The 22,817-nt window shown below is 40.6% G+C and overlaps 1 protein-coding gene across 3 annotated transcripts in view; it reads right to left on the minus strand.

The window, feature by feature from the left end:
* The window catches only part of SRGAP1 (SLIT-ROBO Rho GTPase activating protein 1), a 233,176-nt gene that overhangs the window by 78,083 nt on the left and 132,276 nt on the right, over positions 1 to 22,817 (minus strand). For all 3 annotated transcript variants that reach the window (XM_084641787.1, XM_084641786.1, XM_084641788.1), the window contains exons 4-6: positions 18,963 to 19,025; positions 758 to 940; positions 149 to 277 (exon numbers count right to left, since the gene is read on the minus strand). In XM_084641787.1, coding sequence (XP_084497913.1) covers positions 149 to 277; positions 758 to 940; positions 18,963 to 19,025 — 375 coding nt within the window. The remainder of the gene's footprint in view (positions 1 to 148; positions 278 to 757; positions 941 to 18,962; positions 19,026 to 22,817) is intronic.

The raw sequence follows: 22,817 nt of genomic DNA on the forward strand, positions 1-22,817 counted from the left end.
ATGAAATATTATAGCGATCAATATACTATATGATCAGTGACAAATGTAACTAAACATTGTACACGTCCTCTTTGAAGATGAAAAGCAGACAAAAAAACACTACGTATTACTCCTGAAGAGAACATAGGTATAAACATCAAGTACTTACATCAATTAAATCTGAAAGGTCATGAATATAATACTTGAAAACAGAAGCGTTGGTTGCTTCAAGGGTTAGTAGGTACTCATTTCGGGCTTTAATAGATTTCAGCTTGTTTTCAGAGTATTTTGCTTGACGCTGAGAAAGAAATTGTGTATTAATATAGAGAGAAAGTTCGAATACCTCAAATTTATCATTCAACAAAATAGATAAGTGCGCATGAATTGTTACTATCAACTAGAAAGAAACTTCAATTTTTGCTATGCATTTAACAGAAACACAATTTCAAAACCCCATCAACAGAAAATGTAATTTATGAACAAGCCATGTAATGAGGAAATTACGGGGAGTAAAATCACCCACTATCTCTGAATTGCAAGTTCTCTGTAAGCTACTACTAGTTTATAACATTAATATATCTAACTAGCTACTGCTAGTTTATCACAGATTATATTAAACTCATTATATGCCACATATTTCCTTAATAGACAATCTCTCTCTAAAACCATTCTATAGAAACATATACATCTAAGCTACAGCTTCAAAGGAAACTCAGAACTACACTGAATTTATTTCAAATTAAACAGGACAACCAGCTTTTAATGAAATCCTATTTACTTTTTCCTTCATTTTCTCAATCTTCTTCACAGAACTCCTCCTCTGGTGTCTCTCCTCTAGTCGAATATGAAAGACAGGGTCTCCTGATCTCCCAATCTGTTTTTCTTCTTGCTTCTCTGCCTCCTTCAACTTGCTTTCTGCACTGATGCTCTCTGCATGATACATATGGTATGTTTTCATGACCTGTGGAAGAGACGGTCAAAGAAGAGTTAAGAGACAATGGATATAAAAAAGCTTCTCATAAAAAAAAAAAATCACAGGGCCCCTGAATAAAAATACCATCTTATGAAGCCTCAGCAGGTGGCATGCGCTAAAGAAATAGAAGCAGCTTCTGTAGCTGAATAGTCAGCAAGGCCTAAGAAGCTTTCATAGGCTGGCAGACATTGAGGAGGACTCCCAGCTGGATAGGCTCAATGGTGACTTAGTCTCATTTGACAGCTTTTGAAACATGGCTTAGCACTGATTCTCAGCAGCCTGCTGTATGCTATTTCAGGTGAATATAGAACAGATGTTTTTTAAAGTTTTGTGCAAAAAAATCCCAAAAGCTTTTGGAGAACTCTAATTGTGCATAATGTATGTAAGTACTAAACTATTTAGCACTTAAGCTGTTGATAGAACTAAAATGTGATCTATATTGAAAATAAAACAGCAGACTGTTCACTTCCTTCCTTAATGAACACAGAAAATTTGGTACAGCATTTCAAAATGAGTTGATTTTTTAATACATTTGCAAACATAGGATTACAGCTTCTATGCAAAAATACCTAATATATGGAAATGATATTATTATATTACGGCAGGATGCATTCAGAACAGCACGGCACTGCGCTATGCACTATACATTTGCATAGTAAGAGATACTCCCTGCCCCAAAGACCCTACAATCTAAATAGACAAGACAGACAAAGGTTTGGAAGAGGAAGCAGCGATACAGCAGGGCAATGGTCAAGCTGGGTACAAAATGCAGGCCTATTGGGTCCCAGTTGTACATTGCTTAAATTTAACTGAATGTTATGTTTTACCCATTACATTTGGCATTCTTACTAAAAAGCACTTCTAACAGCAAGAAATAATCTATGCAGAGGGATTCATGTTATATATATATGAAATAAAAGAACTGATAAAATACAACAGATCATAATTTTTCAATAATTTTGTTTTGTAAAATAAACACTGAAAAGAACAGCAAGTGATGAGATTCCATTAAAGATGACATGAAAAGGAAATTAAAAATATGGGTTGTGGCCTTTAGAAGATACTTTTTATATAGAAGGCCTACAAGATTTTTTCAGCAGAAGCATGCCAGCCTCAGAATGAGAACCATGCTCTTTTAGATCGGAGGCCAAGGCCTACCCCACCATCCGGGCCAAATAGGAAAGTCATCTAGTTTTTCTGTCTCAGTTTTTTTGCCAGTAAAAAGGGCATAATGACACTTTGCACTTTTTCAACTGCAGACCTCAAGTTGCTTGACAAAAGTGGCTAAGCCTGAGTAGTGCTGTTTTACAAACAAACTAGGCACTCAGATGTGAAGCAATTTTCCAGAGAGCCCCTGTAGTCTAGTTGATGAGATATAACGGTGTCTCACACTCCCCACCAACTGTTTACACATGAAACAGAAGCTGTGACATTCCAGCTAGCAGCACTAAGGGAATACTGCTAGGAACTAGCTCTCTCGGAGGACTCCAATAAGCCCAGACTGGAGTGCCATTCCCTCAAGCTTCATATCCCTGGAGAGAGCTCCTTCTTCATCTCAACCTCTCCTTACACGTAAAGATTACAAAATCCACAGCACCTCAATAGACACTACTTCCAAAGCAAATCTTTGTCAACTCCACCCTCTCCTGAAGCCTGGCCTTGACTCTGTCTCCTGAGGAACAGAGAGTCCATTTCAAATTCACATTTCCATCTGAAAACGTATCTGCTAGTGTTATAAGTAAAACATACAATTACTAGAATTGGAAGAGACTTGCGTTTGTCTGTTTTTGCAGGTTTCAGAGTAGCAGCCTTGTTAGTCTGTATCCGCAAAAAGAACAGGAGTACTTGTGGCACCTTGGAGACTAACCAATTTATTTGAGCATAAGCTTTCGTGGGCTACAGCCCACTTCATCGGATGCATAGAATGGAACATATAGTAAGAAGATATATATACACATACAGAGAACGTGAAAAGGTGGAAGTTGCCATACCAACTCTAAGAGGCTAATTAATTAAGATGAGCTTCTCCTGCTGATAATAGCTCATCTTAATTAATTAGCCTCTTAGAGTTGGTATGGCAACTTCCACCTTTTCACGTTCTCTGTATGTGTATATATATCTTCTTACTATATGTTCCATTCTATGCATCCGATGAAGTGGGCTGTAGCCCACGAAAGCTTATGCTCAAATAAATTGGTTAGTCTCCAAGGTGCCACAAGTACTCCTGTTCTGTTTTTGCAGTATACCAAGGGCTGGTCTACACACAGCGTTTGCAACGAGAGAACCGTGTTGGTTTAGAAATTAATACAGTTAAATTAGTGCAGCCCTAGTGCAGATGCAGTGATATCAGCAGTGACATTAACATATATATGATGTGTCTGCATCCACACTGGAAGGTTATTCTATTTTAACTATATCAGTTTCTAACAGGTGTCGTTAAATCGGTGCACAAAGTATAGACCAGCCCTTACTTTGTGCATTTGGCTTGTGTATAGTGTGTTTTGTTGATGGCACTTCCTATTTCATGCATTGTTATGATTACATCATTCTCAGGCAATTCTCTGGAGAGCTCACAAACACAGTCCTCCCCAGGTTCTGCCAGTGGGTGTTTACCAGTAATAGCAGCAACACTTTAATTGCAGAGGCAGCAGGCAGATATTTGCACAAAATGAAAGGGATTAGAGGGGTGACTGGGCCCAAACATTTTTGGTGTTGTTCCCACAAGACAGACAGACAACATGAAGTTTGCATGTGAAGTTGCACAGTTAGCTCTTTTTCTTAATTTTCTACCATGTTTTGCGGGATGTTCTCTCTCTCTTTTTGCACTAGAGGGTCTAAAATGATGTCAAATCATAGAAGAGATTGGTAAAAACCTCCGTTGCCCAAGTCTTCTGCTTACTGAAAGCTTGTGGAATGGACTCTAAATTGTAAATTCAGAAAACAGACTCGTTAGTTTAATTTTTTTGGTAGTCTGTTTCACTTTCTGGTTCTCATGCAGAAGTGCAATGTTACAATGCAAATGCTGCATAAGAATATTGAAATCCAAACAAAAACCCTGTTTATTTTTTTAAGAAGTTATGAAAATGCTACTGATATGAAAATGTAAAAACATCCTACATTTTGCAACTAAACTGCCAGTCAGTGTCTCTTTAAATGAATTACAAATTCTCAGTACAAATTTTAAAGCTGCCCATCAGAATGTGCCTCTCTATTGGAATGATTAAATTATCCTATAATTTATTTTCTTATTGTTTTGTTTATTTAGTAAAAGCCCTCCATATGAGATAAACAAACACCTTCACTTCCAAATATTTTTTAAAGAAACCGCTATTTCAAAAATATATGGATGTTTTACTCTTTGTGCAAATCTACAACATAACTGGAAAATTCAAAGTTAATGCAAGATCAAGACAAAGATCAATAAGACAAAGACAAGATCAATAAGATTTATGATGCATTTCCTGCCTAATGGCAGCATTTTAAAATTAAAAACAATTTAAAAAATAATCAAATCAGTAATACATATCCATCTTGCTCATCAATACTTAGATATTTCAGTGGCAATTCTTTTAGGGTCCAATTCAGTTACAGAAGTCAATGGGAGATTTTCTTGTACAAAGAGTTCTGATCTGGGTCCTCAAGCTATTATTTGGAACAAATATCCTGGTGAAATGTACAGTGCTCCTCTCAATTGCCTGACAAACTGTTGAACTGATAGGCCATACTGTCAGAATATACATCACTGTAGTGACTTTAATTAGTCCCAAAAGTGGTTATTGATCTGCCATCAAGTGTTCATTGAAGAGGAAGAGCAAGGTCATAATTTCACAAATGCTGGGCTGTCATCATGACAGATACAGTGCGCTCCTGTTCTGTATTTGACAGACATCTGTAAATGCAATATCAGTCTTCCTATAAAATAAAATGAGTTTAATTCTACCAATTTAGCAGGTGCTATAGGTGCATTACAGATGTTTTAAAATAAGGATTTCTGACCCCCAACAAAGGCTGAAGAGCTAGCTCAGTGGTTTGAGCATTGGCCTGCTAAACCCCGGGTTGAGAGTTCAATCCTTGAGGGGGCCATTTGGGATCAGGGCAAAAATTGGGGATTGGTCCTGCTTTAAGCAGGGGGTTGGACTAGATGACCTCCTGAGGTCCCTTCCAACCCTGGTATTCTATGATCATCTTAGAGGGAGGAATAGTGGTTTGAGCGTTGGCCTGCTAAACCCAGGGGTGTGAGTTCAATCCTTGAGAAAGCCATTTAGGGATCTGGGCAAAAATTGGGGATTGGTCCTGCTTTGAGCAGAGGGTTGGACTAGATACCTCCTGAGGTCCCTTCCAACCCTCATATTCTATTTTATGACAAAGTCAGCCTAAAAGTGGCTGGAAAGGGTTATGCTGCACCAAATTACAAGTGTTCTATTTGCAAAGAAATAGATTACTCTTGATTTTAGTGTGGAAGCCTCAGTGTCATTGATAGGAGTTCAGTATGTAGATGGAGGGCAGTATATGGCACTCACGCATCATGGTGAAGTGCATATTACAGAAAAATTGGATAATTATTTTAGTTAAATGCACAAATTCATTGTGCAGATCCATCAATAAGAAAGTAATTTGTACTATGTAAGACAACTGGGTTTTGTGGGGACATGGCAGGAAGTTTTTTTGTTAAAAGGCTGTTTTTCATTTCCTCTTTGCTATCACGTTATAGGATTGTTCCCATCGCTCTGCATTTTTCATAATAGTGGATTGAGGTCTGGCTCAAAAATTTAAACTTCTTTTGTTGAAAACTTCCCATCCCCCCAACTATCAGAGCTGCCCAGAGCACCAAGATATATCACGAGACGTTAACATTATCTGCTGAGAGAAGGAACAAAATCTAATTTTTATAATAAAACTGCATAATTAATAGTCTTGTCCCTTGTTTATCATGAAAACGCTACTCAACTGCATCAATGGGTGGGGGAACTTGATGGGGCAAGTGGTGAAAGGGGGACACTTGCTAGAGGACAATAGGTAGCTCCTCCCCCTAGGAGCCTCTGTCACCCATTTAGCCAGCTGGGGGACAGGGGTGCTAATTGACCAGCAATCCCCAGATCTCAGGATTTAGCCCAGCGCAGGGGCTATGTGGAACCTCTTTCGGCTCCATTCTAGCAGAGAAACGGTTACTCATCTGCTTCCAGCAGCAGCAACAGCAGTCCTCAAGTTGCAGAGGAAGGCTGGTAAGAATTCTGGGGCCTCTTTCCCCAGGGGCAGAGGGTCTACCTCTGCCTCCCTTGGCATGGGGGCTCTGCCTGCTACAGGAGGGATTCCATTACGACTCCCCTGGGAGCTCCCTAGGAGGCCGGGAGCCACATGAGTGTGGCCCTGGAACCATGTCCAGGGCTAGCCCTGGACCAAATGGTTCCCTAGCTGAAGAGCTAGCTCAGTGGTTTGAGCACTGGCCTGCTAAACCTGGGGTTGTGAGTTCAATCCTTGAGGGGGCCATTTGGGATCAGGGCAAAAATTGGGGATTGGCCCTGTTTTAAGCAGGGGGTTGGACTAGATGACCTCCTGAGGTCCCTTCCAACCCTGGTATTCTATGATCATCTTTGGCACACCCCCCCCATTTGTTAAACTTTTGAATACCTTATTTTTATTGCATTACTAGCCCCTTTCATGACTTTGCTGCACGATTTGCATGCATGATTTATCCCTGTCATAAGACAATAAATGAGGCTGGTGACGGCCTTTGTTTTACACTGTGGGTGGTTTAACATCCTTTATCATGCAGAAAATGTCCTGGAAGTGGATAATGGTGTTACTGATGCTCTCTTGCTCTCAGGATGACCAATTGCAGGAACAAACCCAGCTGGCCAGCAGGGACTTGCACCCATTGTCCCAACAACTTGGGGATATTGGCTCATGACAGCAGTAGAATTAGTTGAAAACTTGGTTGCCCTGAGGACTCTAAGGACCTATAAGGCCAGCCGTTCAGAATTAGCGAAATTTAGGGAACAGGAAGGGCTTCATTGTGGGTGGCCTATACCCACACATCAGGGGTCACAACAAGTGGTGCCTCTGACCCACCACTGGTGGGCTCCCTTCACTATCTCTGGCCGGCTAGTGGGCCTATCCTTCTGGAGTACGTTGGTGGGTTTCCCAGACCCATGCGGGCATTTCATAGCAAGGAAACTGTTAGAAGGGTGGTCCTGGAGGGGTGAGGGCTAGAGTGACGACAGGTTACCCACTCTGTTGGAGTTTCCAAAGGCTCTGCCTGGGGCTGCAGTTGTAGGAGGCAGTCCATTTTATTTAAGGCGACATTTATTGTTGCCTTCTTTGGCACTTTGAGAGTGAGTCAGCTGACGTCTATAAGAGCTGCGGACAGGTCCCAGAGTGCGTTAAATGTAACAGATGTGCAACTCTGTGCAGGAGTGGTGTCCTTGTGCTTACAGTACTCAAAAACAGACCAGAAGGGAAGAGGGACCTATGTGGCGTTAAAGGAATGTGCAGACAAGCACTTGTTCCCCATAAAGGTGATAAGAGTCTCACTAAAATCCAGGGCCTGCAACCAGGCCTGTTGTTCTCATGTGGTGATGGCAGCTTCCTGACAAGGTATCAATTCAGCATGGTACTGAAAAACACCCTGCACTACTGTGGTCTTCACCAGGGTAAATGCAGTACTTACTTTTTCAGGATTAGTGAAATGTCAGTGGCTGCAGAGGGTTTTGGACCATGTTAGGTGCAGGCAATAGAGCACTAAAAATCAAGGGCTACAGGACTTATGTCTGCACCAAGGAAAAGATGGCAGGGAACGGCGAAACATACGTAACCCAATGTGCTTGTTTGTTTTAGAAGCTACCCAGAGTGTACGCAATATTTGGATTTGTTGGCACCCTATATTGCACTGGGGCCATAAGACGCTGCCAGGACAGCAGACGGATCTCAGCTGGGCTTCAGTGCTGAAGCTGTTAGTATCCACAAGAGGCATGCAGTGGGATCAGGTTGTACCACTTCTGCACTCACTGACAAAAAAGGGCTAGAGCCCTGGTGGGAAAGATTAGAAAAAGTAAATAATGGGGTCACCAAGATATTCCTGGAGAAAGGGGGGTTCCATGATACACCATGGGGACATCCATTACAATCGGCCAGAAGTTTTCAGGGATGATGGTGTATATCCATCAGACGGAGGTGCTGACATACGGCTACGGCATGTGCAGACATGGATTGAGCAAGTGGTGCGATACCAGGTGGCGTGGTTGGGTGGAGAGTGACCAAGCTTGTTGCTGGCACTTCCTGTGGCTGGTTTCCAGTGCAGCTAAGAGAAAGAAAGATTTCTAGAGGTAAAAGACCTGGGATTTTGGTGTTGGGCCTTGGGCTCATGTGATAGGATGAGACCTTCTGGCCTTCGGGGGCTGAGGTCCTCACCCTGCTGCACCCTCGGTCCTCTTGTGGGGGCGGGGAAGGGTGCTAGGACTCAGAAAGAACTGAGTCCTGCGGGGTAGGGCTGAAGAGAGCATACCCCGCCTTATGGGTTCTATGGTAAGTCCTGCAGCACTGGAACCAATTAAATGGCTGGTATAGGAAAGTATGGGTGATGAGTGGGTAGTGCTCCTCCCCCGTGTTAAAGTTGTGGTCTGCCACTTAATTCCATGCATGCGTCTGTCCTCATTTTGCTGCTGTGTCCACATCAACAGACATTTAACAGAACACCAGCTTACTGTTGCTGAAATTACTGTCTTTGATTTATTTCAAAACTCCCTCCAGTAAAGTAGTATTTCTTCCTGGAAATTGAGTGTGTGTGAGATTCATTAATCTGGCCAGCTGGCAGTTCCCAAGAGAAATAAAGCAAAATCTTATACTAATTTCCCATTTTCCTTGGTCTCTCACACTTGTGTTCAGAGGACTGTTAGGAGACTGGATATTAGACATTTTCATCATCCTACTCACTTCCATACCAATCTCTGATGCAAGTCCTGGAAATATCACTGATGTTTTACTGCCATCTTGGCATTACTGACCTCACTATCTATCAAATCTCTAGTACTATGCAATAAGTTGGACATAAACTTCTGTGTATCATCATTGTATTAGGTGACACTCCTAATGAAAATTGAAAATTCTGTAGCAACTTCCTTTAAAATTAAACACTGGAGATTTTTAATGAATTATATAAGGCAATGAGATATACAATCGGTACAACAGCCCGTGTTATTTATTTTAATATTAAATTCATTTTATTTTGCACTATCCCCCACATTTTCAGACTTCAGCATGCCACAGATTTTTGTATTGCTTACAAAAATTGTCAGGGCAGAAGGTTTTGACAGCTGAGTAGAGGATACCAACACGTATTTTTAGGATGCCTCAAAAATTCCTGGTTTTTGATATACACAGCAGATATTCACAAAAAGAAAAGGAGTACTTATGGCACCTTAGACACTAACCAATTTATTTGAGCATTAGTCTCTAAGGTGCCACAAGTACTCCTTTTCTTTTTGCGAATACAGACTAACACGGCTGCTACTCTGAAACCTGTCATACAGCACATATTGTCCGTCATTACTATCACTTAACTTCTGCAAAATGATTTGACTGGAGTGGAGAAACACCAAAAGGATCATTCTAAATCCAGGTTTAAATACAGTTTACTTACCACTTACTGCAGTCCCTCTGAATCTATTAAAACTGTATATGGCCAAGGCTGGATTAAGGCAATCCAAGGCCCTAGGCTCATGGCCAGATTCCTGGGGTCAAGTTTCTCAGTTGGAGCAGCAAATGCCCATTGAGGTACATGAAGCAATTAACACCTCTTAAAGCTATTGTTTCAGGCTGTTTGCAGACACAGGCAGACATCACTGCATAAATTACACTCTGGTGATCTTTTCAAGATTGTCTCCTCTACCATAAGGTCTAGAGGGACTTACTGTGTTTAAATGAAAGCGGATACTCTGATTTATTTATTTATTTGGTGTATGCAATCCAAGCCAAGCCACAGCGTTCTTATCAACGATATTTAATGCATGAAGATCTCCAGAAAGTTGAGTCATTTTGCAGTCCTCAACAATGTGTGTCAGGGTTTGTGGCTACCCACATTGACATACTGGACTGTCTCTAAAATGCCACTGAAATTCCACTGCAGCGCAAATTCCGTGTCTGGTACAAAACTGATTCAGAAGGCTCTGTTGCCTTTGCAGAAAATCAAACCTGGGTTGACGCTGAGTTGGGTCAGAGATAAGAGAATTATTTCTCACTTTCTCTGCGGACCATGAAGAAGAAGAATCATAGAAGATTAGGGTTGGAAGAGACCTCAGGAGGTCATCTAGTCCAACCCCCTGCTCAAAGCAGGACCAACCCCAACTAAATCATCTCAGCCAGGGCTTTGTCAAACCAGGCCTTAAAAACCTCTAAGGATGGAGATTCCACCACCTGAAGCTCACCACATGTTCTCTACCATAAACCACCACAGTTAGTACACTGCCTGTGTCTATGCATAGTTGGCACCTTGTGTTGGCACTTTGCGTACTCACAAGGATGCTTGTTTTGATGCACAGTGAGGTGCACCGTAGGTAGGTATTGCAGTGTACAACTCACTACCATCCACTGTCTTTTCAGAAGTTTTTGGCAATGCATGGTGGGGCAGAAACAAGTCTTAGAGGGATGACCGGGATTGCAGAGTCATGTTTCCATCATGCAACTTTCTCCATCTCATACTGTCATCTCTATCCCATAATTTTCATGCCTATTTTTAAAATCTCACAAACCCCTGTGGGACTTGTCGCTGTCCACTATCTCTGACAGAAGCATCAAGCCTGCATAGCCCTGCACTGTTGTCATGAGCATTGCAAGCATAGGATGTACAATCATCCAGTATTTGCAGAGCTGCAAGAAGAGCCAAGGGGAACATGATGATTTCCTGGAGGTCAGAATGCTGTGTCAACACAGGTAATGTAGTGTCTACATTTGCGCTGCGTCGACCTCAGTATATCATCCATGGTTCAACGCCACTCGGGGAGATGGTGTTTGCATAATGGTTAGCTTACATAGGTGGGAGACAAAGTTAAGTGTAGACACATGAATAACTAGGTTGATGCATGGTGGCTTATGTCAAACTAACTTTGTAGTGTGTATATTTTTTATATATATATATATATATATATATATATACACATATATATATATATATACACACACACACAGACACAGAGAAAACATGAAAAAATCGGTGTTGCCATACCAACTATAACAAGAGTAATCAGTTAAGGTCAGCTATTATCAGCAGGAGAAAAAAAACTTTTTGTAGTGATAATCAGGATGGCCGATTTCCAACAGTTGACAAGAAGGTGTGAGTAACAGCAGGGGGAAAAAATAAGTATGTGGAAATAGTTTTACTTTGTGTAATGACCCATCCACTCCCAGTCTTTATTCAAGCCTAATTTAATGGTGTCCAGTTTGCAAATTAATTCCAATTCAGCAGTTTCTCGTTGGAGTCTGTTTGTGAAGTTTTTTTGTTGTAGTATTGCGACTTTTAGGTCTGTAAGCGAGTGACCAGGGAGATTGAAGTGTTCTCCGACTGGTTTTTTAATGTTATAATTCTTGACGTCTGATTTGTGTCCATTTACTCTTTTACGTAGAGACTGTCCGGTTTGGCCAATGTACATGGCAGAGGGGCATTGCTGGCACATGATGGCATATATCACATTGGTAGATGTGCAGGTGAAAGAGCTTCAGGCTGGGGGGCTGTCTGTCAAGCGTTCTTACAACTACAATACCCACCTGCGGAAGTGAAGAAACAGATTGACAGAGTGAGAAGAGTACCCAGAAGTCACGTACTACAGGACAGGCCCAACAAAGAAAGTAACCGAAAGCCACTAGCCGTCACCTTCAGCCCCCAACTAAAACCTCTCCAGCACATCATCGAGGATCTACAACCTATCCAAAAGGATGATCCCTCACTCTCACAGATCATGGGAGACAGGCCAGTCCTCTCTTACAGACAGCTCCCCAGCCTGAAGCAAATACTCACCAGCAACTACACACCACACAACAAAAACACTAACCCAGGAACCTATCCTTGCAACAAAGCCCATTGCCAACTGTGTCCACATATCTATTCAAGGGACACCATCATAGGACCTAATCACATCAGCCACACTATCAGAGGCTCATTCACCTGCACATCTACCAATGTGATATGTGCCAGCAATGCCCCTCTGCCATGTACATTGGCCAAACCGGACAGTCTCTATGTAAAAGAGTAAATGGACACAAATCAGACGTCAAGAATTATAACATTAAAAAACCAGTCGGAGAACACTTCAATCTCCCTGGTCACTCGCTTACAGACCTAAAAGTCGCAATACTACAACAAAAAAACTTCACAAACAGACTCCAACGAGAAACTGCTGAATTGGAATTAATTTGCAAACTGGACACCATTAAATTAGGCTTGAATAAAGACTGGGAGTGGATGGGTCATTACACAAAATAAAACTATTTCCACATACTTATTTTTCCCCCTGCTGTTACTCACACCTTCTTGTCAACTGTTGGAAATTGGCCATCCTGATTATCACTACAAAAAGTTTTTTTTCTCCTGCTGATAATAGCTGACCTTAACTGATTACTCTCATTATAGCTGGTATGGCAATACCCATATTTTCAAGTTTTCTGTGTGTATATCTATATCTATCTACTTACTGTATTTTCCACTGCATGCATCTGATGAAGTGGGTTTTAGCCCACGAAAGCTTATGCTCAAATAAATTTGTTAGTCTCTAATGTGCCACAAGTACTCCTCGTTCACCTTGACACAAGTGTCTTCATTTTGGTGAATCTGGGCAGATCCTGAAAAGTCTGGTCTGGGAGTTACGAGTGTGTACCTCTGTGGATTGTGGATACTGGATTGTCTGCAGCCTTTTGATGAAGCATGGGCAGAGATAGTGGGAAATGACAGATTCCAAGATTTTTTGTATTTTCACCTGCCTGGAAGTGTTTTGTTTTATTTTTTTAAAGCTCGAGCCTTTTCTGTTGCAAAGAGGCTCTACAGTAGAAACTGATGTTCTGTTGCCTCATTAACCCAACCTTGCAGAAAGAGAAGGTTAAGGGGTGACTTGATTACAGTCTAAGTATCTACACAGGGAACAAATATTTAATAATGGACTCTTCAGTCTAACAGACAAAGGTATAACACAATCCAATGGCTGGAAGCTGAAGCTAGATAATTTCAGACAGGAAAGAAGGTGTACTTTTTTTTTTTTTTTTTTTTTTTTAAAACAGTGAGGGTAATTAACCACTGGAACAATTCACTAAGGGTTGTGGTGGATTCTCCATTCCTAACTATTTTTAAATCCAGATTGGATGTTTTTCTAAAAACTATGCTCTAGCAATTATTTTGGGAAAGTCCTATGGCCTGACGCCAGATTAGATGACCACAGTGGTCCCTTCTGGACTGGGAATCTATGAAAACTGGTCTCTCCAAGCAAACAAACAGCAGCAAAAGTTGGAAACATATTTGGTCCTCATCTAACACACACACACACACCCCCTTAATGAGGGCAATCCTTCAGGTCCCAGTGCAGCATGCACAATCTATAGAGGTACACGCTGACACCATCCAGGCCTGTCTCAGGCCCCAGAATTTACTTTTGCAGAACACATTATATCCCCCTTTCTAGTCTCATCAGCAGTGACAGATCTGATATTTAGCTCCAACAGTTTATACACTTGTGAAGAAACTCAGAGTGCTAATTACTAATCTACATTGATTTAGGGAGCAGTAGAAACTGGAGCAAGAGAAAGGGGTGAAGCAGCTGGGGTGGGGTGCTGGAAACATGAAAACACTGATTGACTGGCACATTAAAAGGAAAGTACATACATAATTAAAAATAGTTGTCACTTTTAATGTACTGAATTTGCAATACTTCACCATGAAGTTTAAATATTTGATTATTTTCTGCAAAATGTTTTGAATAATAATAAGAACAAGTGCAGAAACCAGTGAGAATTTTACTGAAATAAATTAAAATACATAGACTATTTGTCTTGAAATAATACACAGATGTATGCACTAAACATTTCAGTATCATGTACGAGGTACAAGAATATTTCACACAATGGGCCAGATGGCTCCTCCCACAGAAGAAGCCACAAGTAGGGGCTTATGGGAGAGGAAAACTGATGTTTCTCTTGTGGGATTTTCCATAGATCATTCCTCCAGGGAAGCCCTTCTTGCCCACTGGGGGGAAAAAAGGGGGCTCAGCACTCAGAATCTATGCTTCCCCAAAATCAACATGGTTCTTTGCTTATCCACTGGAAGCCAGGATCATCTGTTCCTGCTGTTTATTACCTCAATCCTGTTTATGACATCATAACACTAATTATGTTACAAATAGAGAGTGACTATGAAAACAACAGGAACAGATGAAATCCTAAGCAACAAGAATCCTGTTTTCATAGAGAAGTCCATACTCATGAAAACAGGGAAAGAGACAGAGAAAGTATAAATCAACATAATGGTCTCTAAAAGATTGTTTTCCATAAAGTGTCAGTAGGTTTTTAGTATTCCAGAGTGTGCCTGAATTTTGGAGATATTTCATCTCATTTACATGTTTTTCAATTCTAAGCTTTGTCATACTGAACACGAAGCAATATCACTTTGTAGCCTCTCTCAAAGGTCAGAGTTTGGGGTTTCATTATAGGCTTATACTTTCAAATTCTTAAAATGCCTTTGAGCAAAAAAGAGCTATTTTTCAAAATTATAAGCCTTTTTATACTCGATAGGAGGTGACAAATAGCTTGAATTCTTTTGTGACCTCTCTTCCATTTTTCCTCTTGGGCTAGTTTCTTCTTTCTCAATCTACAACATTGTCTATTGACTTTAAGGAACGAATACAAAGACCACTGAAATCTTCCCATTGACTACAGCAGGCTTTAGATTAGGTCTTCTGAGAGCCATCCTTGAACAGGCTAAAAATGACTTCCCTGGGTAGACGTGCAAGACTGGATTTCCAATGAAGGGTTTTGAAATTGTCTTTTGTTTCTGGCTCCCTCACTAATACAAAAAGCTTAGAACATCTGTTGTAGCACTATTTCCAAAACTACTCCTGCACCACTTACTTAGCAATCTGCACATGAGATCAAGCCTAAGTTTTAAAAGGTTCCATTTATAAATTTTTGAACAAAAATCAGCAGGGATGCCCATAGAGAAGCCCCAGTCAACACAATCCATTTATCAAAAAGTTCTGAATGTCCCACAAAACCTTGGGATAAATGAGGTTGTACAGTATAAAGAGTTTGGGCATTCTGGAAGTATGAATGGCCAGGCTTGCCTGAACTGCTAAAATGTTTGGAGTGGAGGGTACGGTCTCGTGTCATTCAAAAGATAATTCCTTTGGATGTGGAATAATAGTTTGCTTCCAGCCAATGATCTTGAAGTAACCAGGTAGAGTATTAAAGTTCTCTAACACGTAACTTGCTGTTAAAAAAGTTCTTTAAGGCTTGCTAGAATGATTATATTAATTATTATTATTTGTATCATCATAGCACCAGGGAACCCCTCATGGGCCAGGACCCCATTGTGCTAGGCGCTGTACAAACACAGAACAAAAAGACAGTTGTTGCATCAGTGATCTTACAATCTAAGTATAAAATAAGAGACAATAGATGGAAACAGACAGATGGGGGAATGCAAGGAAACAATGAGACATTATTGTCTAAATAGACAAGACAGATGTAGGGTGGGGAAAGGGTTAGAACACACAAGCAGAGTCAACAGTGTGATAGCAGCAATCATCATGTTAGTGCCATGATTTCGATTAGTTTTGTTTTGGGTGGGTTTACTTAGAAGGGGTCAGCTAAATGGAAAGAAAAGACAAGGTAGGGGATGCAGGTGACAGGGGAAGTGGGTCAGGAGTGGAGTGAAGCTGATGTGAGGAGACTGAGGAGAGAGGGGAAGGGTTGGAGTAAACAACCAATCACTGTGGGACAGAGAAGGTTTGCCTGGAACGTCTAAAGGATGAAAAGTCCCTGCTTTGGCTCCATCTGGTCCTACAAGCTCAAGTCTCTGTTAAGGGTTAGGTCCTGCAGATGGACACACCTGGGCAGATACCTGAGGCCACGTGGAACCCGGCTGAAATCAGTGGGGCTCTGCACAGATACAGGGATGTGCCCAAGCATATCTATTTACAGGATATGGTCCTTACTGAGAAACTCAACCAGTAGAAATCCTAAAACATAATTTATTTACAATGACCACACCTGCTCCTTAAAGAGGCAGTTACTTGATATTACAGCTAATAACTAGCTCACTTTTTTTCTCTCTGATGGTCTTTAATCCATCTTTGAGCACAGCAGCTTTTTAAACCTGGAAAGTCATGTAATTTTAATGACCCTTTCTTATAAAATAATAAATTATGCTACAGGTTATAAATCCTTCCTCATACACCATTTTCAGTGGATTAAAAACTTGAATCCTTCTTCTTACTCAGGGAATTCAGAGATGCATGGGGGTACCCGAATGCCAGTCAGCATTCAAAGATTTTAATTTTAACAACTGCATGAGTGGAAACTGATCATTCCATTAAAAAAAAAATGCAAGGAAGAGAACAAACCAAAGGAGAGAGAGATCAATACCAGTCCACCTTTCACTTAACTGAACCACATTCAACTGTTTCCCTTCACTTTTTTCACACTGAAAAGGTTGCAATAATTTTATGGTTTTTGTTTATTGCTCATGACTAGAGCCAAATTTTAGTCACGTGTATTTTTAGTAAGAGTCATGGACAGGTCACAGGCAGTAAAAAAAAAATTCATGGTCTGTGACCTGTCTATGACTTGAACTATATATCTCTGACTAAATCCTGGGGTGGGGGCAGCCTGGATGCTCCGGGAGGTTCCTGGGGTGGGGTGGGGTGCGGGGGTTGGCAGGCTCCCTACTTGGCTCTGTGCCTCCCTGGAAGTGGCGACATCCCCTGAGCTCAGCTCCAAGGTAGAGGCATGACAGACTGCTCTGCACCCAGCCTTTGCCCCAAGCGCCAGTTCCGCAGCCAATGGGAACTGCGGCCAATGGGAGCTCTGGGGGCGGAGTGATGTTGTCGCTTCCGGGGAGGCCCCCCCCCAAGGTAAGAGCCACCCAGAGCCCGTCTCACCCCATCCTGTGCCCCAACCCCCTGCCTCTTCCCACACTTAACTCCTGCTGAATATATAAAAAAACCTGCATTCAAGTCACTCAGTCCTACTTTAGCTAATCGCTCAGACAAACGAATTTGGTTACGATTTGCAGGAGATAATGCTTCTTATTTACAATGTCATCTGAAAGTGAGAACAGGCGTTCACATGGCACTGTTGTAGCCAGCGTCACAAGATATTTATGTGCCAGATACCATAATGATTCGCATGTCCCTTCATGCTTCAACCACCATTCCAGAGGACATGTGTCCATGGTGACAACGGGTTCTGCTCGATAATGATCCAAAGCAGAGTGGAATGATGCATATTCATTTTCATTGTCTGAGTCAGATGTCACCAGCAGAAGGCTGATTTTCTTTTTTGGTGGTTCGGCTTCTGTAGTTTCCGCATTGGAGTGTTCTCTTTTAAGACTTCTGAAAGCATGCTCCACATCTCATCCCTCTTAGATTTTGAGCAGCACTTCAGATTCTTAAACATTGAGTCGAGTGCTGTAGCTATTTTTAGAAATCTCACATTGGTACCTTCTTTGCATTCTGTCAAATCTGCTGTGAAAGTGTTCTTGAAATGAACATGTGCTGGGTCATCATCCGAGACTGCTATAACATGAAATATATGGCAGAATGTGGGTAAAAGAGAACAGGAGACATACAATTCTCCCCCAAGGAGTTCAGTCACAAATTTAATTAATGCATTCTTTTTTAACAAGTGTTATCAGCATGGAAGCATGTCCTCTGGAATGGTGGCCGAAGCACGAAGGAGCATACGAATGTTTAATATAATCTGGCATGTAAATATCTTACAATGCCAGCTACAAAAGCGCCATGTGAACGCCTGTTCTCACTTTCAATTGTCACTGTAAATAAGAAGCAGGCAGCATTATCTCCCGTAAATGTAAACAAACTTGTTTGTCTTAGCAATTGGCTGAACAAGAAGTAGGACTGAGTGGACTTGTAGATTCTGAAGTTTTCCATTGTTTTATTTTTGAATGCAGTTATGTAACAAAAAAATCTATATTTGTAAGTTAAACTTTCATGATAAAGAGATTGCACTGTAATACTTGTGTTAGGTGAACTGAAAAATACTATTTCTTTTGTTTTTTACAGTGCAAATATTTGTAATCAAAAAGAAAGTGAGCACTCCACAGTTTATATTTTGCGTTATAATTGAAATCAATATATTTGAAAATGTAAAAAATGTTAAAATATTTAAATAAATGGTATTCTATTATTTAATATTGCACGATTAATTGTGATTAATTTTTTTAATTGATTAATTTTTAATTGCTTGACAGCCCTACTTAAAACAAAACTCACACTTAAATATTAATACTGTGACAGAATTCAATATTCATTAGAAGCCATGGCATAGTGGTATGACTTCAATGGGACTACTTGATGCTTACAATGTAAGTGTTTCCAGGATCAATTCTTACAAAAATTATGAATGATTGGGAAATGTTATAATGAGCATGCAAGACAGAACATTTCAGCTGATAAATAAGGTGTGCACTGCACTAAGCATGTTTACCTACTTCAGGAAATGTATAAAGTTCAGCGAAACATTGAGAGGAAAAACAACTGGTTGGACTTTGTCAAGACAAAAATACTGTGGTATTTCTATTGGTGCAAGTTGCCATAAGGGGTGCTGGAACAATTTTTATAGTGGGGGTGCTGCTGATGGAAACCATGTATTTATTGTCTGTTATTACTACTTCAAGCCAAGGGGTGCAGCACCACCCCTAATTTCAGCACCAATGGTTGTCATCTAAAGGGATACTTACAGTGTGCAGAAATCAATTTGTACAAAACAGTTCTTGCAACAGAAGCTAACTAAATGTGCTTACCGTATAAAGCTCATTTAGAACTTTCATTAAATCTTCATGAAGCTGGAATGCAATCTCTTTGCTCTGTAATTAAAAAGAAATTATTACGAAGAGGCACTTAAATCTCCACAGAAATTTGCATTCATCATTCATTCATATTTGAAAGCTAGCACAATAAAGATTGTGAAGATGGCATTTTGACAGAATTCCAGTACACTAAAAATTAATGATTCAATGATATAGAGACAGACAACAGCTGGAGAGAAATTTTCTAATAGGAGATCCAGAAGTGATTTAAGAGTGCGATTCCCATGAAGTATCAGGAAATTAGGTGCCAACACAAAGGCTAAAGTTTAGGATTAATGTTATATGGCTTTTTAAAAACTGTATACTGTTTTACAACTGTTGCAATACACATACATAATAAACCACTTGTAACATAACATTCTAGGATATCCTATCCATTTCTATCATGAGTGTAGCCTTTGTTTCTCAGTACATACAACTATACTTTTGTGTAAATATTTATGCAAGCAGTAATTGTAGTTCCTCTTTGAAACAGATAAACAACTGCATAATTTTTCATGGAACAGAGAGCTGAAACAGCTTTGTTTAACTTTTCTGCACTGAGTCTTTGCTTTCATTATGACCCATAGAGAAGAAATACTTGGCACTGGTTAGTGAAGAAAGCAAATATGTCAAAACAGGAGAGTTTAATTGGAGCCTCATTCAAATAGATTCCTTTGTTTTTTGTCCATGTAACAGTTCAGTCAGATGAAAATGATGGCAACTGAGCAAGAGTTGCAGGCAATTGTACAGCAGTCTTTGGAAAGCAATTATGTAAAAGATTCATAGACTCTGGCAAACTGCCTTTTTAATATTTTTCCTTTAGTGCCTATCATCATAGCATCTAGCTAAACTACAGTGTGGGATCTCAACACATTTTTGCTTTTTGTGAGTAAACTGATAACCACCACTTAGCCTAAAAATCAAATGAAAACCAATCTCATGATAGACTGAGATTTTTAGCTGTGGAAAGCATTATATGCTTATATATTAGATGAAGAAAAATCATCTGTGGCATAGCAACTCACATCTTAGCGACTTACATACTTAGACATCAGTGAAACACCTGTAGGAATAACTGTACTTAAACACACATTTTATACTACACCCAAATTCCCCGAAGAGCCAGAGGAGACATGCCATCAAGTACACTTTCCAAGAAAATTAAACAACATTTCTGGAACAGACATTTTTCATTTGCTTCCCCTCCCCCCGCTGTCCCTATGTTTTAAAGCTATGTCACACCTACACCATCAGTTTTCAATTTTTATTAGAAGCCTTAAAGACAAGATGATTTTTGATCATTTTCTGAGAGCCTGGAAGACGGAAAAGGGTTAGCAAGATTCATGTTGTGTAACAGACAATCAGCTTTGGTAACTAAGTCGTAACAGAATCCAGTTCCACATCAAGACAGCAGTTTTGAAGCTCTGTTATACAGATACCCCACACAATCTTTCCATTCTTTATGCTTTTGAAAGTTTGGAATATTTTAATGCTGAATCTCTCCTTCAAGTAGGTTCTGCCATTTGAAAGTCTAGCAAACAAGGCTTACTACTTCAATGTCTTTGCAAAATCCAGACTAATGCATTTTATGTTATGATAACTAAAGAGCAAGTACTGCAAGCTACATAGTTTATAGTACACCATGTAAAGATACATGATGTATTGCAACATATTGCAAATCATTGGTCTGAAACACAGTAAAAGCATCCTAAAAAATTCTAAACTCCTTTCATTGCTTTATTTGGCACATTACCTCTAAAAGTTAACAATCCTGCTTTATGGTAGCCCAGAATGACTCTGCTGCAGCTTGCCGATCACTTCACAGAACTCAGACCTGTTTTCCTTCAGGTAATCTTTTATATGGAACTAAATATGATCAGCCTGTGTTAAAAATATTTTTGCAGACCAAGATATATAAACAACATGGTAGTAACAAGACTATACACCAGGACTTGAGGTTGGAAATAAATCCATGGAGAAACCCTGAGGCGAGATCAGTCCCCAACCCCAACTCAATACATCCATATTTTTCAGCCACCATTATCATAGAATCATGGAATATTAGGGTTGGAAGGGACCTCAGGAGGTCATCTAGTCCAACCCCCTGCTCAAAGCAGGACCAATCCCCAGCTAAATCATCCCAGTCAGGGCTTTGTCAAGCCTGATCTTAAAAACCTCAAAGGAAGGAGATTTCACCACCTCCCTAGGTAACGCATTCCAGTGCTTCACCACCCTCCCAGTGAAAAAGTTTTTCCTAATATCCAACCTAAACCTCCCCCACTGCAACTTGAGACTATTACTCCTCGTTCTGTCATCTGCTACCACTGAGAACAGTCTAGATCCTTCCTCTTTGGAACCCCCCTTCTGGTAGTTGAAAGCAGCTATCAAATCCCCCCTCATTGTTCTCTTCCGCAGACTAAACAATCCCAGTTCCCTCAGCCTTTCCTCATAAGTCATGTGTTCCAGTCCCCTAATCATTTTTGTTGCCCTCCGCTGGACGCTTTCCAATTTTTTTTCACATCCTACATTTTACTGCCTGAATACCGAACTTGACAAATCAAAACCCAAAGAGAGTAATGTTGATTCTAAAGCAGTGTTTCCTAATCTGGCAGGCAAGTGCCCAGACTAGTTTCAGGTGTGTGTTGAAGGGGGGGCAAAGGGAAGGCAACCCAATACGATGTGCCCACTGCAAATACTGTTACAGTTAAAGTATCTGGTACCACTTTGAAAACCATGTGCCTTTCCTACTGCTCCTCTGTTGGGCCTTAAATCAACTAGCCATGGGATATGTTCCTGTGTTAGGAAGCAGCTCCCTGGCTCAAACTTCTCCCCGGCTTCTGCAGTTCTCAGCACAGCCACAAATTCACATGTAGCTCAGCTTTATAGAACCACCAATGATCATCCCCGGCATGCCCCTCTCTTCTCTCCCAAGCAGCACAAAGATTTTGGATGAATGGGGCTCAGGGGTGGGTAGAGGAAAGTCCACTGGAGAGAAGGAGCTTTAAAAGTAGAAAGCTAAAATTATAAAATAGAAAGTAAAAAAGAGAAACAAAACAAAGAACACCAAGATGAGCAGGAAAAGAACAGACTGAAGACAGCAGAGACAGAGAATGGCCAGAAAAAAGGACAGAGTAGCAATTGTGCAGGGTCATGGATAGAGGGGATACAGAATATGGCACCCATTCTACCAGTTCATCACAAGAGAGACCCCAGCAGACAGAGGTTGGGAACTGCAGAGTGAACCTTGTAATGGAGCTGATGTGCAGTTTATTTCTGACTTAGCCATTGTAATTGGGGGGGGGGGAGGGGAAGAGGGGATAAATAAGTGAAGGGATTTTGTTAACCCCCAGTTCCTAGCAGTCCAATGGACTAACTCTCAAGAACGAATGCATTTTGCATTAGTATTTAACATCAGGAAAAAATGGCTCAAGGGGCTAGTAACAAGGCTTTTAGTGTGTAATATATAGTGTGTATGCCTCAGATGTGCAGTGCTTTTCTTTTCAGTTATTAACAGCTCCCTCCTCATTTTCAGTCATGCTACTTATTCTCCTCTCCTGCAGTACTTTAGTATGCTTGAATGTTACCTTCCTCTGGGAGTTATCCTCAGCAAAGCCAAATTATAGCATGCAAGATATAGCACACCTTTTCCTGGAGCGAAGTCAGTATCTCTTACCAGTCTCTCAAGATCCTAAAAACAAGCTTTGAGAAGCCTTGGTCTTCACTCTAACCTCAAGAAATTTACTGAGGTGTAACCCTCATTCAGCTTAAAATTTTCGAGATAACACAGATCCAACAACTGTAGAGAAA

Source organism: Lepidochelys olivacea (assembly GCF_965140295.1).
Source record: "Lepidochelys olivacea isolate rLepOli2 genome assembly, chromosome: 1".
Lineage (NCBI taxonomy): Eukaryota > Metazoa > Chordata > Testudines > Cheloniidae > Lepidochelys > Lepidochelys olivacea.